We start from the raw sequence: 21,065 nt of genomic DNA on the forward strand, positions 1-21,065 counted from the left end.
AATTAACTGATGCCTCACAGGTTTATAATTTGCCTTGCTTACATTTAAAATCCAGTTTCAGATTGAACAAAATCACCTTAATTCTTTTTTTTTACATAAAATTATATATTATAATCCCACGTCCTTGAAAGTCCCTTACTCAGAACAATCAAACCCCTTCTCATTACACAATATCAGATCAAAATATCCTGCTTCCTTGTTAGTTCCTCAGTAAAACAGTCTAAACAACCATCTTTATCCATCATGTGAATTCATTCACCATGTTTTTTGGTAAAGTTGGTTTGCCAGAATTATGTAAATTAAAGTGTCCATATTTATTGCTTTACCTTTGTTACATCCTATATTACCATTTTTGTTTAAAGGCCTTTATACACAATTCCACCAACTCCCTCCAAAATGATTCTACTTCATTTCTGATATGATTCCTCCTCCTACTGCCTTTAAACCTTCCTTTAAAATTGGGCAACACACATCAAAGTTGCTGGTGAATGCAGCAGGCCAGGCAGCATCTCTAGGAAGAGGTGCAGTCGATGTTTCGGGCCGAGACCCTTCGTCAGGACTAACTGAAGGAAGAGTTAGTAAGAGATTTGAAAGTGGGAGGGGGAGGGAGAGATCCAAAATGATAGGAGAAGACAGGAGGGGGAGGGATGGAGCCAAGAGCTGGACAGGTGATTGGCAAAAGGGATATGAGAGGATCATGGGACAGGAGGTCCAGGGAGAAGGAAAAGGTGGGTGGGAAGCCCAGAGGATGGGCAAGGGGTATAGTGAGAGGCACAGAGGGAGAAAAAGGAGAGAGAGAGAAAAAGAATGAGTGGAAAAAGAAGAGAGAGAAAAAGAATAAGTGAAATTGGGCACATCATTTTCAACTTTTCCTCACTTCTATGAATTTATGGAATACTTGATTTCAACTTGGTCACTTTGCAACCTTGTTTCCATAGTTGCCTAGAGAACACTTTAGATAGTCCTATGAAGAATGGGCGCTGTTTGAGGCAGTCAACATACTTCAAACAAATTTAATAAGGTAAAGCTTCGTAAGTATATTTACCAGTAAAAAAATAGATTTCTGTAGTTTAAAATTTAAAGGCAAGAAAACAAGTTTACCTGCTTTGTGAAAGTATTTCTATATCGGAAAAATTTTAAAAGAAGAATCCAATTACCAACAGGTACAAGATTGGAAACTCCTTAGGTGAATGAAAATCATTATTTGAGTCAAGATTAATATTGAAAATTTGTAATGGTCTAAGCCTTGTAGCTTTCCTAAGAAATTTCTGGGGTAGGAAATGTATAGAGTGTTTATTGTTATGAAAGAAAAAAAAAGAGAATTAGACCGAGAAAACAGGTCAGCTGAAGTCAGTACCAACGAAGTTATTAAAGCCATGGAAATCTCTCAGGGATGGCAAATTTCAAAATACAGTAAGGCTATTTTAACCTTGCACCAAAGATGATACGAGACACTGTGTCTGCCTTAATGTACTGAATTTTGGAAACTCAACCATTTTGATTAAGATTTAATGATGAAGTAGTGAACAGGATTCCAAATCCTGGGGAAGCAAATTTAAAACTTGAGAAAAAGTGCCGGATGTTATAAATAAAGTTATGGTCATGGTAATAGAATGAAAAGATTCTTCCCAGTCCCTCTCCCAGGAGAATAGCTATAGAATAGATGCCAACAAACCAATTCTTCTCCGTAATAACATAATTGGTCCAGTACTCTCAGATTGAGGAGTCACGAATACATCTCTGAAATGGTCCTGATCGGACTGATATTTTTGTTGTATTTCAGAATGAGTTGAGGAAAATTTTCTTTACCCAGAAGGTAATGAACCATTGGAATACTCTGTTTAAGGGGAGGATTACTTTTTGAGTTCATTCCTAACAGGTCAATAGGTTTCACGAAATCAAGGGAGTCAAGGAGTACAGTATTAGTAGAAGTCTCAAAGTAATAGATTAATCAACACTTATTAATTATTGAAGGAGACATGAGAGGCTAAATGGTCTGCCCTTGCTCCTATTTCTTATGATTATATGTTCTAAAGTAACTTAGTTGACTAAGTAACTTCATACATTTCCTTTTATTTAATTTCCAAAATGATTGTATGGTATTTGTACAATTGTTATACTTACAGGGAGGCAGAATTCTTCAAAAGCTGGCTTGACAAATGTTATGTACTGTGTTAAAACTTGTTCTAGGTCCCGCTGCCTTTCACTGATGTCTCTTAATACTGAAAACAAGCAGGAGGTACAAAGTGAACACTCAGAGAAATTATTCAAAAATAATTTTTTTCTTACTCTTAGCTCTACCTTTTTCATCCCATTTTATTTCCTTCAAATGTGAATATCTCCAAATGTTTCATTACTTGTCATTCAAAAACAAACATCATTTACTGAAATTACCGCACACACCTCCAGTTAAAAATGCATATATCCATTATTCTTCAGATTTGAAAAAGGAAATTAATTGCCTAACCTTAGGCTGTTGATTACATAAAATGTTACTGAATGATAGGTAACACTGGATAAAACAAACTTTTGAGTTTTATGCATCCAAATCCTAGAAGCCTACCATTAAAGGTTGAGTGGCAACATAAGAGACATGGAAGAGGTATTGACAACAATGCTGTATTCCATCTCAGTTTTCAGTTTCTTTTGTGCTGTAAAGCTGCACATGGATAGCCAAGCTCTTGATTGAGAAGTTGCAAAACCTGGGCCTCTGTACCTCCCTCTGTAATTGGATCCTTGATTTCCTAACTGGAAGACCACAATCTATGTGGATTAGTGATAACACATCCCCTTCACTGACGATCAACATTTGCGCACCTCAGTGTGTGCTTAGCCCTCTGCTCTACTCTCTATATACACGACTGTGTGGCTAGGCACAGCTTAAATATCACCTACAAATTTGCTGATGATACAACCACTGTTGGTAGAATCTCAGGTGGTGAGGAGAGGGCGTACAGGAGTGAGATATGCCAACTAGTGGAGTGGTGCTGCAGCAACAACCTGGCACTCAACATCAGTAAGATAGAAGAGCTGATTGTGGACTTCAGGAAGGGTAAGACGAAGGAACACATACCAATCCTCAGAGGGATCAGAAGTGGAGAGGGTGAGCAGTTTCAAATTCCTGAGTGTCAAGATCTCTGAGGATCTAACCTAGTCCCAATATATCGATGTAGTTATAAAGAAGGCAAGACAGCAGCTATACTTCATTAGGATTTTGAAGAGATTTGGCATGTCAACAAATACACTCAAAAACTTCTATAGATGTACCGTGGAGAGCATTCTGACAGGCCGCATCACTGTCTGGTATGGGGGCGGGGGGGGGGGTTGCTACTGCATACGACTGAAAGAAACTGCAGAGGGTTGTAAATCTAGTCAGCTCTATCTTGGCTACTAGCCTACAAAGTCCCCAGGACATCTTCAGGGAGCAGTGTCTCAGGAAGGCAGCGTCCATGATCAAGGATCTCTAGCACCCAGGGCATGCCCTTTTCTCATTGTTACCATCAGGTAGGAGGTACAGAAGCCTGAAGAAACACACTCAGCCATTCAGGAACAGCTTCTTCCCCTCTGCCATCCGATTCCTAAATGGACATTGAACCCTTAGACACTATATCACGTTAAGATACAGTATTTCTGTTTTTGCACGATTTTTAATTGATTCAATATACATATACTGTAATTGATGTATTTATTTTTATTTATTTTTTTCTTCTATATTATGTATTGCATCGTGCTGCTGCTGCTGCTAAGTTAACAAATTTTACGTCACCTGCCAGTGGTATTATACCTGATTCTGAATAAATAGCATTTATTCAAATCTCAACAAGAACATTTTAATCTTATAAATGCCAATGAGGGAATATTGCTCAAAAACACTTCCTGGAATAGAAAATATTTCCATGCCTGCAGAAACAAAACAACTGTTGTTCAAAGATCAGGCTGTTAATCGTTACAAGAAGAAAATACTAGAGGAGAATCTGTGCAGAGGTGAAACAACACTCAAGTAATCACTGAAAATATCAGTGCCCATTCCTTTAAGCTGAATATATACTTTCATCTCAAGGGAGTCTACCAGGGGAAAGGCAATTTAGGATTGGGGTTGTGTAATGAACCAGATTTGATTAGGGAGCTTAAGGTAAAGGAACCCTTAAGAGGCAGTGATCATAATATGAAAGAATTCACCTTCGAGTTTGAGAGGAAGATGACAAAGTCAGATGCATCAGGTATTACAGTGGAGTAAAGGAAATTTTAGAGGCATGAGAGAGGAGCAAGCCAAAGTACCTTTCATTCCACATTATGCTCACAGTAGTTTAGTCTATAGTAGTGTTCTCTTTCTCATCTTTACAAATAAAGCAGAGTTCAAGTGGTCCAACACAAAAGTGGCTGCTATAAATCAAAACCCCTTTACATAGCTTTGAAACCCAAAGTGGAATCCTGATAGGCAATAGTGTTGCAAAATACGTCACCAATTGGATCCTGCAAATCACTTCCTTTAGATGATGCATTGGAAGCTACTTGTCGCAAGACCACATACTGAAGGCCCTTTCACAAGGAAATGGCAGTGATTGTCCACCCAATATGCTTTATCATGTAATCTTGAACTAAATTAGAGGAAAGTGACATATCAATTTTCCTGAGTCACACTATCTGATAAGGTCGAAATAAGTGTTTTCAAAATAAAGCAAAAGGAGCAAGTAGGAAAAAAATGTCCATAGTCCTACAGAGTTTCTCATTTTCATCATGGAATATTATGCCTATTTTCCCTCTCACCCGCCCATTTCTGTTCCTCTTCACCCCCATCTAGTTTTCTTAACCACCCATATGTCTTGATCATTTACTCAGTGCTAAACTCTTTAGGAAGCTCAGTTACAAAAGAACTAATTTAATATGAATGGAAAATAGATTAACATTTATGTTAATATGCACTTGATCATGTTGAACAAGTTTCCTTAAAATACAAAATCTTATCCAGTTTATCATAGTCCAAGTTGAATTAAAATTCTGATGTGGGAACCAATGGGTGCCAAATAAATTTTGTTTTCTTAACGACATCTTAATTCAACCCTGTGGATATGCTCAAATCCACACAGTGATTGGCATAGCTCATGAAAGGACCACCACTAGTCCTGAACTAAAACAAAATCAGGTAGAAACTAGCAAAAAATGATGCTGAAGAAACCCAAATGCAGATTCATGATTTCTAACTCTGAGATTTGACACACTGCTTGCTTGGGCTTCAAGGACAGCATCAGCTATCATTGAACTCTATATAAGACACAAAATACTGCTCCTGTTGAGTGAAATAATGGAATAACAAAACAGAACTTTTCTCAAAGTAGGTACTAAATGTAGTTTAGTAGCAGATTTGTTTCACATTAACTACAACAGAAATTCTGTACAGTTTCATTACAACAAAATACAGAAACAATATTTCAAAAGGAAAGATAGATAATTTGGTTCCAACTTTATTGTCCACAAATACAAGTTCATCCCATTTTGCTTCCATTTTGTGTAATGTCAGACACTGTCACCTCCGGCAGAAACATAATTGGCCTCAACTAGAAACAATGATCAAATTCTCATTTGGAAACTACGGCCTACAGTTAGTACTATCAGCGAAATTATATTATCAACCTCCTTGAAAGCAATATCAAATACCTGAATTGAATGAGAGTTTAAAAACAAATAATATTCATCCCAGGAAAGGTGCAGATTAAAAATAGTTACACCCAAAAACGAAAAAAAAGGGAATTATTTCTCTAAGTGCATTTATCATATCACTGGTACTCATGTCGGAAATTAACGTTACCAATATTGCTTGGCTAATGTCAAGGATGTGGAAAAGCATTTTCATTCCATTAATCTTTTGATTCATAAATAATTATTCTTAAGGTGATTAAAAATACTAGGTTTTCAAATAAATATTTCAGGACATTTTTACTGATGGCATTAAAACATTAATATTAAATGGTAAAGTCCATGACTAAAACATACTACCACATGGCACCTACACGATTTGAGTGTGCCTTCTTGCTTTTGGTAGGACAGCAGGGAGTTTGGAAGGAAGCTGAGAAGCAGGACCTCAAGGCAAGTAATCTCGGGATTGCTGCCTGTGCCATGTGACAGTGAGGATAGGAATAGAAGGAGGTGGCAGATAAATGCGTGACTGAAGAATTAGAGCAGGGGGAAGGGATTCAGATTTCTGGATAACTGGAACCTCTTCTGGGGCAGCTGGGACTTGTACAAAAGGGACGGAATGCACTTGAATCTGAGGAGGACCAATATTCTTGTGGGCAGATTTACTAGACCTGCTGGGAGTCATTTAAATTACTATGGCAGGGAAATGGGAACCAGTATGATAGAGCTGCGGATGAGCCAGTAGGTCTACAAGTAGATGATGGGTGTAACATGATTGTAAGGAAGGACAAGCCAACGATTGGGTACAAATGCAGACAGAGCAAAGAGTTAAATTGTGAATTAAATCGTATCACAGAGGCAAAATTCAAAAGGGCAAAGAATGCAGGACTGAAGGTGCTGTATTTAAATGCACATATCATTTGGAATAAGATGGGCGAACTCATGGCACAATTAGAGATCGGTCAGTATGACGTGAGCATCTCTGAGTCATGGTTGAAACAAGGACATAGCTGGGAGCTTAACATAAAAGGATATACCTTGTGTCGAAGGACAGGCAGAAAGGCATAGGCGGTGGTATGAGATGGAATTACATCTTTAGAAAGAAGTGACATAGGGTCAGAGAATGGTGAATCTTTGTGGGTGGAGTTAAGAAATTGCAAGTGTGAAAAAAACATTATGGGAATCATATATAGGCCTCCAAATAGTAAGCGAGATGTGGGGGTCGAGATTGCAAAGGGAGCTGGAAAAGGCATGTAACAAGAGTAATGACACAACTGTGACTTCAATACACAAGGAGATTGGGAAAATCAGGTTGGTGTCAGATTGCAAGAGAGTGAATTTGTTGAATGCCTACAAGATGGCTTTTTATAGCAGTTTGTGCTTGAGCCTACTTGGGGAAAGGCCATCTTAGATTGGGTGTTGTGTAATAACCCAGATCTTATTAGGGAGTTTAACATAAAGGAACCCTTAGGAGGCAGTGATCAAAATATGACTGAATTCATATTCCAATTCGAGAGGGAGAAGTGTAACTCACATGTGTCAGTATCGCAAAAGAATAAAGGGAATTACAGAAGCACGAGAGAGGAGCTTGCCCAGTTGGATTAGAGGAGGATACTGGCAGGGATGACAGCAAAGCAGGGATGGCTGAAGTTTCTGGGAATAGTTCACAAGGTGCAGGATAGATGTGTTCTACAGAGGAAGAAGTTCTTAATTGGCAGGGGTAGGCAACCGTGGCTAACAAGGGAAGTTAAATATTGTATAAAAGCCACGGAAAGGGCAAGGAAAGGTAGCAAAAGTGAGTGGGAAGTTGGATGATTGGGAAGCTTTTAAATTCCAACAAAAGGCAACTAAAAATGCTATAAGAAGGGAAAAGATGAAAGATGAAATGAGGGCAGACTAGGCAGTAAAATAAAGCAGAATACCAAAAAATTTCCAGTTATATAAAGAGTAAAAGGGAGGTGAGATATTGGATCATTGGAATTTTTTGCTGGTGAGGTAGTAATGGAGGACAAAGAAATGGCAGATGAACTTAATGGGTACTTTACTGTGTGCCAGAGCTCCATGAGTGTCAGGGAACAGGAGTGAGTTCCATTGTTATTACAAAGGAAAAAGTGCTATGCAAGCTCAAAGGTCTTGAAGTGGATGTCACCTGGGCCGATGAACTACATCCTAAACGATGTTGCTGAAGAGATTATGGATGCATTGATCATGATCTTTCAAGAATCATTTGATTCTGGCATGGTCCTGGAGGACTGGAAGATTGCAAATGTCACCCCACTCTTTAAGGAAGGAAGGAAGGCAGGCAAAATAAAAGAAATTATAGTCCAGTTAACCTAACCTCAGTGGTTGGGAAAGTATTGGAGTCTATTAATAAGAATGAAGTTTTGAGGTACTTGGAAACTAATGATAAAATAAGTCAAAGTCAGCATAAATTCTGTAAAGGGAAATTTTGCCTGACTAATCTGTTAGAATTCTTTGAGGAAGTAACGAACAGGGTGGACAAAGTAGAGGCAGTGGATGTTATTTACTTGCATGTTCAGAAGGCATTTGATAAGCACACTTGAGGATACTTAAGATAAAATCTTACAACGTTACAGGAAAGATACAGGCATGGATAGTGGAATGGCTGGCAGGCAGGAGGCAGAAAGTGGGAATAAAGGGGGCCGTTTCTGGTTGGCTGCTGGTGACTAGTGGTGTTCCTCAGGGGTCAGTATTCGGACTGCGGCTTTTCACATTGTCAACGATTTAGATAATGGAATTGGTGGCTTTGTGGTAAAGTTTGCGGATGATACAAAGGTAGGTGGGAGGGGTAAGTAGTCTGAGGAAGCAATGTGATTGCAGCAGGACTTGGACAAATTGAAAGAATGGGCAAAAAAGTGGCAGATGGGATACAGTGTTGGGAAATGTATGATAATGCATTTTGGTAAAAGGAACAATAGTGCAGACTATTATCTAAATGGGGAGAAGGTTTAAGCACCAGGTGCAGAGGGACTTAGGAGTCCTTGTGCAAGACTCCCAGAAGGTTAATTTACAGGTGGAGTCCATGGTGAAGAAGGCAAATGCAATGTTGGTATTTATTTCAAGGGGAATATAAAAGCAAGGAAATAATACTGAGCCTTTATAAGACACTAGTCAGGCCACACTTGGAGTATTGTCAACAGTTTTGGGCTCCATATCTCAGAAAGATGTATTGTCATTGGAGAGAATCCAGAGGAGGTCCGCGAGGATGATTCCAGGAATGAAGGGGTTAACATACGAGGAGTGTTTGGTCAGCTTTGGGCCTGTACTCAGTGAAATTTAGAAGAATCGGGGGTTGGGGGCGGGATCTCATATCTCATTGAAACCTACCGAATGTTGAAAGGACTAGATAGGGTGGATGTGGGGAGGACGTGGGGTAGATGTGGAGAAGACGTTTTCTATGGTGGAGTATCCAGAACTAGAGGGCACAGCCTCAAAATTGAGGACGACCCTTTAAAACAGAGGTAAGGAGGAATTGTTTTAGTCAGAGAGTAGTGAATCTGTGGAATGCTCCAACACAGACTGTGGTAGAGGCCAAGTCCGTAAGAATATTTAAGGGGGAAGTTGATAGTTTCCTGATTTGTCAGGGAATCAAAGGATATGACGAGAAGACAGGTGCATGGGGTTGAAAGGAATGGCGGAACAGACTCAATGGGCTGAATGGCATAATTCTGCTATGTCTTATGGGCTTCTGTGGAGAACTCGCTACAATCAGAACCTCCATTTTTTCTTCATGAATCCTCAGGGCAAATGAAAGAGATCCATTTTTATAAGTAACACATGTTTTCTTTGCATCCTGTGGCACAGCCAAGACTATTCCATATTGGGACCTAATCCATAATGTCTCATATCAGTCCAATACTCCTGAACTTTGTCCACCACCATCAAGGAAGGCAGATAGCAAAGTAGAACTTTTGAATGTGCCAAGTGAAAGATGGCCAAGGGCCCAAACTGAGCTGAGTCCAGACAATGGGTTCAGGCAACATGGCACTCTCTTGTCCAGAGTCCTGCTCACAAATGGTGGCCATAGATCTGTCTATTGATATTATCAATGACTTTTCAGGAACCGAGTACATCTTATTTGAGATCAAGTTATCAATTGTGGTCCTCTGAAAAGGGATGAACTTTGATCCTTTTTGTTTGGGAAATCAAATTTATACAGACATCATAAAAACAAACCACATCACAATAGTTTCTACCTGCCCTGTACCTCTGCGTGACAGTCTGGTGTCCGCATCAGTGTCCACAAACAGTTTCATCTGAAACATGTCCCGGATATCCTGCATGTAAAAGGCCAAGATACCTTCAAATAGCACCACATCTGCTGGGTAGACAGTCACTGTTTCAGATTTTCTGGAAAGCAAACAGAAATAAATAATAGGAACATGGAAATTTGTAAGTGATAACAAGTAATTCCATCATTACCACTGAACTCTCAGACACTAAATGCAGGATTCCATTGATTGAAAAAAGGTGCATTTGAAATCTCTCCTTTATCTTGCCCCTCTTTGCATTCCATGCCGTAAAACTCAATCAAGCTTTCCATTCATATTTGTACAAATTTCTTTCTTGGTTGTAGTTCAGAACACAAAGTGCATTAAGTTTCAATCATTCAACTACTTTGGCCTCCTACTTTATCTGTCCAGAAAAGTGCGTCCCTTTCCTGGAAAGTCTTTGCTAGTCCAAATACAATATTTCTTCCAACAGAGATGGCAGCATTACCCAAATCCAATACATGGTTTGAGTGTAGTTACAACCTGATGATGGATTTTCTATAGCCATTAATGATACAACTCAGTTTTGAACACAGATTAATGACATAAAAGTGCCACTGTGCATCACAAATTGAACAGTTTAAGACTAAAGCTGAACACATTACAATGTTATATACAGAGAGGGAAAAGCAACTTCAATTTCCTTAAGCACAGGAAGTAAAAAGACACAATTCAACATAAATTTACTTTAAAAATCCCCAACAGTGTCTATGTCAACACTTGACAAATTCTGAACAGAAAATTTTGGTCACAGTGACCCATATTGGTGGTTATCTGAAAATTCCATTCCGGCCATTTAAAAACAAAGAGCAGTGTGTGGCAAAATCTAATCCAGAGGAAGAAAGCCAATCCATGCCGAAGGCAGAGAAAGGCTGCCAAAACCTAAATCCAAAATCTAAACTCAGATGGAAGAAGATGCCGCGCAAGAAGAGACAAAGCTGAGGGGGAGAATTGAAGACAGTAAAAAAGGTTGATTTGTAGAAGCTTGATGAACGAGCTCGTTTCTAAGCTCAGAAATAAATGAAAAAAAAATTCTTCCTTTGTCCAAGATGCTAGACATTACATATAATCACTCAATCTTTATTCTTGCTATTTCAGCATTGTTTTTCAATTAGATAGGGTGTCATACCGCACAGAAGCGGGTCTTTAGCCCAATATGTCTTAAGCCACCCTTGCAGCTCTCTACACTAATCCTATGTACGGGCATTGATCTGTGCTTCACTATGCCATGTCTGCACATTTTTCACATTGCCCAGTCCACTTCCAATTGCTCTGTGGCTGATTACCGTTGCACATCCCTTGTTTAGTTGCCCTTTTGCTTCGTCCATCCCTGCAGCAGGTTCACCCTATATAGTCCAGCAGGTCACCATCCACTTAGGTCCATGAGCTCCACCTACCTCCTGCATCAACTTGAGCTCCAGCCTGCCATCTTCCTTTCAGGCCACCCTAAGTCACACTCTGACTTCTCCTTTTCAAGTTCACTTGAGCTCCATCATGCCTCCTCCCTTTCACGTCTGCTTCAGGTCCACTGCCAGTTTGTCATTTCTGCTATGAAGCATCCTCCTACTTGGTGTGCTGGCTCATCAGCCTGCACTTCTTGAAACCGAGAATAAACTTATCAGGTATCCTAACTGGTCATTTCAATTGGGCAAGGTTAACCCCAAATCAAACTGTCATTTGGCCTTCATAGAATACAGCAGATAAATCACACATGGAAGCTTGGGGAAAACATTAATGTCAGCTCATGCCCAGCACTCCAGACCATGACTATTCAAAGGGAGCCAAACTGAACAAGCAGGTTTGCATACTGTACATTCAACTATTTGGAAAAAGAAAATGTGTACTATTTTTGACATCCTCGTGGTGTGTAACACATGTCTGTACAATCATTCCCATTTCTTCTTTAACTCTCTTGGTCTAGACACATCCTGAATTTTTACATAACATCTCATTATTTTGATTTGCATTTTTACAGCATCTTCAATGCAGCAAATGTCCCCATGGGCTTTAAATGAACTTTCAGACAAATTCAACAATGAGTCATGAAGAGACAGGAGAAGGAGACAGGAGAAGAGTTGACCAAAATCTTGCTCGAAGAAAGTGGTATAGGGAACACCTTCAAAGTGGGGTGGCAAGCTTCAGCAAAGGAGTTGGAGGCATGACTATGACAATGTGATTAGCAATGATAGAGCATAGATGGAGAAAGGGAATGGATAAACCCATTTTGAAATTTTATAACTTCGGTTATTAGACTGGGAACCAATATAAATTAGGAGATATGGGTCATGAGTAAAAAGGACACAGTGCCAACTGAGTTAGAGACCACAGAGGTTTAGTTTGAGCTTAGGCCTGCAAGACAACAGGAATAGCAAGTACAGAGGTCAAAAAGATTTGGGATTAGGTTTTCTGAAGTAAATGATGGCATGACTGAGTGGAGTTATAGAATGAATGGGGTTACATATATGAAAACATACACACTTTTGATGATCAAAGAAAACATAGGACTGGAAGCTCAACTCAGATCAAACAAGTTGTGAAGAATCTTCTCCATGTTAACCAGGTCTTAGCTGTTGGCAAGGGAAGAGAGTTTACCATGGCACTGAACAATTTGGGATTACCATAGTCTGTATAGTCACCAAACAGGAAGTTTTGCTAAGAATACCAGAGCACCACAATGTCATGAAAAAGCAAATATGTAAAAGACTCTCAAGGAGGAAACAATTACAGGTGTCCCCCGCTTTTCAAACGTTCGCTTTACGAAACCTCACTGTTATGAAAGACCTACATTAGTACCCTGTTTTCTCTAACAGAAGGTTTTTGCACTGTTACGAAAAAAGCAGTGCGCGAGAAATGATGGCGTGCAAAAAAAAAAGCAGCACGCGCCCCGAGCCGCCAAGCTCCTCCCCCGGAACCGCCATTGCTTAAACACGTGCTTTATCTCAATTTATTTTGTGCGTCCGTTAGCAAGATGAGTTCTAAGGTATCGGAAAAGCCTAAAAGAGCTCATAAGGGTGTTACACTTAGCGTAAAACTAGACATAATTAAGCATTTTGATTGTGGTGAACTTGCCTGCATCTACCATTCGCACTACTTATACGCAGAGAGAAAAAATCTTGAAAGCTGCCGATGTTACTGTTGGTTCTGCTCGTAGCAATGTGGTCTCTCTTAGTCGGCATCCAGTAATGGATAAAATGGAAAGTTTATTGCTTGAGTGGATTGATGAGTGTACAAAACGTGGTGTTCCTTTAAGTTATCTTATACTGAAGGAGAAATCAGTCAGTCTTTTTAATAAGCTGAAACAGAAAGCACTGGCCGATGGTGATGAAAGTGTTGAGAAAGTGGAATTTAAAGGTAGTCACGAGTGGTTTGATCCGTTTCTGAGGCAAGGGCAGCTTCATAGTTTAGCGTTTACTGGAGAGAGTGCTTCGGCTGACACTGAAGCTGCCGAAAGGTTTCCAGCAGAACTGAAGAAAATAATTACAGAAGGCAGTTATTCATATAAGCACGTTTAACTGTGACGAAACTGCAATTTATTGGAAAAAATTGCCGAGCAAGACATTTATTTTGATAGAAGAAAAGCAGGCTAAGGGACACAAGGCATCGAAGGACAGGTTTACCCTAATGCCTATTATTAACGCCACTGGTGATGCTGTCCTTAAGCCTCTACTAGTGTACCATTCAGAAAATCCGAGAGCACTTAAAGGCGTTGATAAGAAAACACTTCCTGGTGTGTTCCGATCACATCCAAGCAGTTGGAACACCCAAGTGCTTTTTTCTGAGTACATGAGCAGATACGTTAGTCCTTTTGTTGAAGAATACTGTTGAGAAAATAACCTCGATAATAGGTGTCTTGTGATTGTCGATAATTGTGCTGCTCATCCGCCTGACATTACCGAGTATGGCAGTAACATTCGTGTTGCGTTCTTACCGCCGAATACGACATCGTTGCTGCAGCCGTGCGACCAAGGCCTAATAGCCACAATTAAAGCTTACTATACGCAAAATGTGATGCATTTTATTGTAAGTGCTATTGACAGAGAGGGCTGAAGCATCTTTGCGAGAGGTCTGGAAAGACTACAATATAAAACTGGCAATCGCCAACATTGGAGATGCTCTCGATAGGCTAACAGTCTCGATGAGAAATGGCGTTTGGAGGAAACTATGTCCCGAAGCAGTGAACGATTTTAAAGGCTTCGAACCATCAACAATAAATACGACAATAGTGAGCTTGGCTAAGGAGGCTGGGTTTGTGGAAGTTGACGAAGATGATGTTGAGGTTTTGGCATCCCATGACCAAGAATTGACAGATGAAGAGCTGATGCAATTGGAAGAGGAAAGGATAACAATTGAAACCAAACGCAGCAGCGAAAATGAAGTCGTCCAGGGACTGAACGTGAAGTAGTTGCATGAGATTTTCGCTGCGATTGACAGCGCTGCAATGATTGCAGAAAAGTATGACTTTAATTTTGAAAGGGCATGTAGGTTTAGGGCAGGTTTGCAGGATGGTTTGAGTGCTTACAAGAACTGTATGATAGAAAAATACGTGAGGCTAAGCAATCAAGTATACTGTTGTTTTTCAAGCTTTGCACATCAGCCACAGCAGACGACGAACCTCGACCTTCGACATCGAGGCAGGCAGACATAGAAGATGACCTGGCTACCCTATTGGAAACAGACTACGATGAGATGACACCCCAGTCTCCTCTACCTCCCACCACCCCAATTTCCGACGATTCAGCCTAACACACCATCCCGATTCCCATAAGCGAAACTACACTACACATACATTATTTCTACTTTATATAGGTTGTGTATCTTTGCGTTATTTAGTATCATTTGGCAGCCCTTGTTGCTTAAAGGTTACTGGAGAGTGCTTCAGCCGACAGCGCCTGCGCCAACAACGCCTGCGCCGACAGTGCTTCTGCCGAGAGCGCATGTGTGAGATTTTCGCTGCGCTGGACTGTGCTTCAATGTTTGCAAAAAGTATTTCTACTTTATATAGGCTGTGTATTTATCATGTCGTTCCTGCTTTTACTATATGTTACTGTTATTTTAGGTTTTATGTGTTATTTGGCATGATTTGGTAGGTTATTTTTTGGGTCTGGAAATGCTCATATTAATAAATGGTAATTGCTTCACTTTACGACATTTCGGCTTACGAACCGTTTCATTGGAACGCTTTACCTTCGGATGGCGGGGGAAACCTGTACACTCTTTCAGCTATGTTGTGGAACCACATTTTTGCAGCATTTTGTAATCAAAAGATCAGCTCAGTCTAAAATCCATGATTTTCAGTGCACTGCTGAAGAAATGTTGCAGCAAGATGCATTTTTGAATACGACATTAAATCAGCACAGCATAAATAATTTTCACAAAACTATTCAAAAAGGATGGCAGTTGTCCTAGTATCTTGACCAACATTCATCCCTCAGAACAGGTGAGCTAATCATTATTGTTTGTGAGATCCTAGTTGACACTTCCTACACGACTGTGGCTACATTTCAAAAATTTTTTTAAAAAACTACAAAGCCAAAGCTGTAATTCTGAAAACAAATGTTGCACTTTCACACAGATCATTAAATTTAGCACACATCAGGCATTAATTTCTGGATCTTACTGCTCTGCAAGTATGAACTAAATATTGCATTGTCCACCCATGACATGTTTATCAATTCCAAAGTCCAGCTAAGGTGTGTACATCATTTTTCATTGATGGGAAAAAAAGTCAAAAATTATTTCTATAAAAAGCAATTTACCTGGAATGGGAAACAAAGTCATATACAGGAATCTCAACTATTTTTCCTTCAATTATATCTCTCAGGGTATTGAATATCAATTCATTATCAAAGGCATCTGCAAGCAAAAAAAATAAAATAAATAGTTCCAGTAGATTAGAAATCAAAACTGCTTTCCATTGTAAACTTATTTAAGATTTACATACCTGGGTGATCAAAGTTAAACTGACCCTTCATTGCTTTTCCTTTCTGTTCAGGCGTCAGGACTCTATAAAAGCTGTCTTGGCTCACGATAACCACCTGGCGTTTGTGATGGTCGATCTCATTTTGACCAAGTAGCTGGACTATTTTCGTACAAACTGAAGACTACCTCAGAGAGAGAAAAAATGTGATACGTAAGGCTGTGATTACTATATTGGGGCCTTCCCTAACCCTCACCAGAGTAGATTTCCAGTCCAAAATCCTTGGTATTGAGCTGCATTCAGATCAAAATTAAATTTGGAATTAAGTCAATGGTGTTTACTTATCTGATGTAGTTTTTAAAATAAAAATTTGTTACAATATTTAAGTAAATTATTCTGAAACAATACAAAGTTTAAAAACTTTTACATGGAGTTTTGATTTATCAGGTTTGTTAACATTTGGAAATATTTTTCAAAGAGTCGCTTGCTTCATAAACCTATCATTTCAGAATGGAGATTTTCTGTTGCATTTCCTGGAAGAAATTCACATAACAGAAAAATTACCAAGCACTGTGATGAACTAATCTTAGCATTTTCCACTCTAGTACAAGCAAAAGCTATCAACCATACACAACAAAAACCACTAGAACTAATTCTTCTTTCATTCTCTGAACTCATTTTACATCTGAGGCAGAGTGGAGTCATTATCAACAATAGACTTAACAATACAAGGCCTATCACTGCTGAAACACAGTTATGTCTATTAAAAGTTAAGCAATTTTGTTTTTTATTTTTGAAAGAAATGCGACTGAACAATTTGCAGTCACTGTGATTTCAATAAAGTGAATGTGTAGTATTTTCCCATCAGTCATTGCCAGGCACTTGTCACCCTACCATCAGAATTTGATTTATTATATGTCATGTAATTTGCTATCATGCACCAGCAGTACAGTGCAAAGGCATTCAGTACTAGAGTGCCTACGACTTCTGCACAGAACTGTATTTGTCAACGTGGAGCATTGCAGGAGGGGCGTGGAACTGGTAGCAGAGAAAGAGTGCCAGGGGTGGGGTGTGGTGTGGGTGCAGACAAGGTCACCAGGCAAGGTCATTTGAACAATTGGTTTATTGATCATTTGCAGAATGTTCTCTGGTGCTTCCCTCTCCCTCCCTTTTCCCAACCATGATTCCCCTCTCCCAGCCTCCTTAGCACTCTCAATCCACAATAGAAACCCAACCAGAATCAGATTTATCATCACTCTGATATGTCATGAACTTTTTGTGGCAGCTGTACAGTGCAATACATAAAATTACTACAGGACTGTGTAACATCTAGGCACTCTAAGTATGGATATTTGTGTCCATAGATTATAAAGAGAGAATATAATTATTCAAAATTTAAGGATGGTTTAATTTATGTTTATAATTGTTTTTAAGATATGGGAGAAGGTGGGGAATGACTGATTAGACCATTAAGACTTTAACACCACAAAATATAGGAACAGAATTGGGCCATTTTGTCCATGGAGTCTGCTCCACCATTTCATTATGACTGATCCATTTCCTTCTCAGTCCCAATCTCCTGCCTTCTCCCCGTAACCATTCATGCCCTGACTAATCAAGAGTCTATCAGCCTCTGCCTTAAATACACCCCAATGACTTGGCATCCACAACCGCCTGTGGCAACAAATTCCACAGATTCACCACTCTCTGGCTAAAGAAATTCCCCCTCACCTCTGTTCTAAATGGATATCCCTCTATTCTGAGGCCGTGTCCTCTGGTCTTAGGCTCCCCCACTATAGAAAAGATCCTCTACACATCCAAGCTATCGAGGGCTTTCACCTTTAGATGAGTTTCAATGAGAGCCCCCCCTCCCCCGCCCCCAGAGAGTACAGGCCCAGAGCCATCAAATCTCCTCATAAATCAACCCTTTCAATCCTGGAATCATTTTCGTGAACCTCCTCTGAACCCTCTCCAATGTCAGCACAATCTTTCTTAGATAAAGTGCCCGAAACTGCTCTCAATATCCAAGTGAAGCTGTACATTAAGCCTGAACATTAAGCCTGCCCATTACATCCTTGTGTTTATATTCTGGTCCTCACAAAATGAATGCTAACGTTCCTAGAGGGGAAGCCTTTTAGGACCGAGATTAGGAAAAACTTCTTCACACAGAGAGTGGTGAATCTGTGGAATTCTCTGCCACGGGAAACTGTTGAGGCCAGTTCATTGGCTGTGTTTAAGAGGGAGTTAGATATGGCCCTTGTGGCTACAGGGGTCGGGGGTATGGAGGGAAGGCTGGGGCGGGGTTCTGAGTTGGATGATCGGCCATGATCATAATAAATGGCGGTGCAGGCTCGAAGGGCCGAATGGCCTACTCCTGCACCTATTTTCTATGTTTCTATGTTGTATTTCCCTCCTTACCACAGATTCAACCTGCAAAGTACCCTTTAGAGAATCCTGCATGAGGACTCCCAAGTACCTTTGCATCTCAGATTTTTAACTGTTCTCCCCCTTTACAAAAATAGTCTACGCTTTTATTTTTTCCACCAAAGTGCATGACCATATATTTCCCAACTCTGTATTCCATCTACCTCTTCTTTGCCTATTCCCCAATCTGTCCAAGTCCTTCTACAGCCTCTCTGCTTCCTCAACACTACCTGCCCCTCCACCTATCTTTGTATCATCCGCAAACTTGGCCACAAAGCCAACAATTCTGTTATCCAAATTATTGACATACAAGGTAAAAAGAATCAGTCCCAACACAGACCCCTGTGGAACACTAGATACCAGAAGCCAACCAGAAAAGGCTCCCTTTGTTCCCATTGTTTGCTTCCTGCCAATCAGCCAATGCTCTGTCTATGTTAGCATCCTACCTGTAAATGCATGGCTCTTAACTTGTTATGCAGTCTTGTCAAAGGCCTTCAAAAATCCAAGTACACAACATTCACCGATTCTCCTTTGTCTTTCCTGCTTGTTATTTCTTCAAAGAATTCCAACAGATTTATCAGGCAAGATTTTCCTATGAGGAAACAATGCTGACTATGGCCTATTTTATCACGTGCTTCCAAGTACCCTGAGACCTCATCCTAACAATCAACTCCAATATGCTTCCAACCACTGAGGTCAGGTTAACTAACTTATTTTCCTTTCTTCTGCATTTCTTCCTTCTTGAAGATTGGAATGACATTTGCAATTTTCCATTCCTCGGGAATGATGCCAGAATCAATCGATTCTTTAAAGATCATTACTAATGCCTCCACAATCTTTTCCAGAACCCTAAAGTGTAGACCATGTAGTCCAGGTGATTTATCTACCCTCAGACCTTTCAGCTTCCCAAGCATCTTTTCCCTAGTAATGGCAACTTCACTCACTTCTGCCTCCTGACACGCTTAATCTTCTGGCATACTGTGAGTGTCTTCCACAGTGAAGACTGATGCAAAAATACTTATTCAGGTCATCGACCAATTCCTTGTCCCCCATTACTACCTCTCCAGCAACATTTTCCAGTATCTACTCTCGCTCCTCTTTCATACCTTATATCACAAGAAACTTTTGCTATCTTCTTTAATATTATTGTCTAGCTTACGTTCGCATTCTATCTTTTCCCTTATTATGACTTGCTTTCTGCTGGTTTTTAAAGCTTCCCAATCTTCTAACTTCCCACTAATTTTTGCTCTATTACAATATATGCCCACTCTTTGGCTTTGACTTCCCTTGGCAGCCATGGTTGCATCATCTGGCCTGTGGAAAGCTGCCAGTGAGTGAGTGGGCCAGTGAAGGAGTGGAACTTTGAGGCTTTGACTCGACAGATTCTGGCAGTTGGTCTGTGCAATCAAGATTTGAATAGATCAGTAGAAAACCGTTGATTAGGCAATCAACATTTGAATAGCTCAGACTCAGCAGAAAGCAGCTGATTGGGCAATCGAGGTCAGGTGACCAAGCATTTTGAAAACCTCAAACCGATAAATAGAGGGTAGCTCAAACGAAGCGGCCTGTGGAAAGCGGCCAGTGAAGGAGTGGAACCTTGAGGCTTTGACGAGAAGAGGCGGAGGACAAGCTTGATCACAGTTAGTCTTTACAATGCCTCCTGAGATGGTGATGTGCCTCTCATGTGAGATGTGGCAGTCTTGGGGGAACGCCCCTCTCCCGCAGAGTCACATCTGCCAGAAGTGCATACGGCTGGGAGATCTGGATGACCATGTAAGGAATCTGGAGCAGCAGCTTGATGACCTTTGACTCATAAGGGAGAATGAGGCAGTCATAGATGAGAGCTACAGGGAGGTAGTCACACCTAGGCTGTCGGAAGCAGGTCATTGGTGACAGTCAGGGGAGGGAAAGCGAAGGTGAGCAGACAGATAGTGCAGAGCACCCCTGTCGCCATTCCCCTGAATAATAAGTTTACCATCCTGGATACTGTTGGCGGGGACGACCGACCAGGTGTGAGCAACGGTGGCAGGGCCTCCGGCACTGAGTCTGACCCGGTGATGCAGAAGGGTGGGACGGAGAAGAGGAGAGCTGTCGTCATTGGAGACTCTGTAGTCAGGGGAGCAGACAGGAGATTTTGTGGATGTGAGAAGGACACCCGCATGGTTTCTGCCTCCCGGGTGCCAGGGTCCGGGATGTCTCTGACCGAGTGCACGACATCCTGGTACGAGAGGGAAAGCAACCAGAAGTCGTGATACACGTTGGTACCAACGACATAGGAAGGAAGAGGGTTGAGATCCTCAAGTGTGAGTTTCAGGAACTAGGCAGAAGGCTGAAGAAAAGGACCTCAAGGGTGGCATTCTCAGGATTGCTGCCAGTGCTACGTGATTGTAAGAATTGGAGGAGATGGCAGTTGAATGCGTGGCTGAGGAGTTGGTGCAGGGAGCAGGGTTTTAGATTTTTGGACCATTGGGATCTCTTCTGGGAAAGGGGGGACCTGTACAGATTGGATGGGTTGCACCTGAACTCAAGGAGGAGCAATATCCTTGGAGGTAGATTTGCTAGCATGGTTTGGGAGGGTTTAAACCAATTTGCAAGGGGGATGGGACCCAGAGCGATAGAGCAGTGAAAGAAGTGAATGGAGTAAAGCCAGATCTAACATGTAGAGAGGCTTTGAGGAAAGAGAAGCAGAATAAAGAGTGTAAAGGTAGTAAGGTAGAAGGGCTGAAGTGTGTGTAATTCAATGCAAGAAGCATCAGGAACAAAGGTGATGAACTGATAGCTTGGATACATACATGTAA

At 40.7% G+C, this 21,065-nt stretch overlaps 1 protein-coding gene across 1 annotated transcript in view; it reads right to left on the reverse strand.

The window, feature by feature from the left end:
* Positions 1-21,065, reverse strand: part of uck2a (uridine-cytidine kinase 2a) — a 48,846-nt gene that overhangs the window by 11,559 nt on the left and 16,222 nt on the right. Inside the window, exons 2-5 of the mRNA XM_063063809.1 lie at positions 15,868-16,027; positions 15,683-15,779; positions 9,863-10,005; positions 2,125-2,222 (exon numbers count right to left, since the gene is read on the reverse strand). Of these exons, the coding sequence (XP_062919879.1) occupies positions 2,125-2,222; positions 9,863-10,005; positions 15,683-15,779; positions 15,868-16,027 (498 nt within the window). The remainder of the gene's footprint in view (positions 1-2,124; positions 2,223-9,862; positions 10,006-15,682; positions 15,780-15,867; positions 16,028-21,065) is intronic.

The sequence above is a fragment of the Mobula hypostoma genome, chromosome 12, assembly GCF_963921235.1.
Source record: "Mobula hypostoma chromosome 12, sMobHyp1.1, whole genome shotgun sequence".
Lineage (NCBI taxonomy): Eukaryota > Metazoa > Chordata > Chondrichthyes > Myliobatiformes > Myliobatidae > Mobula > Mobula hypostoma.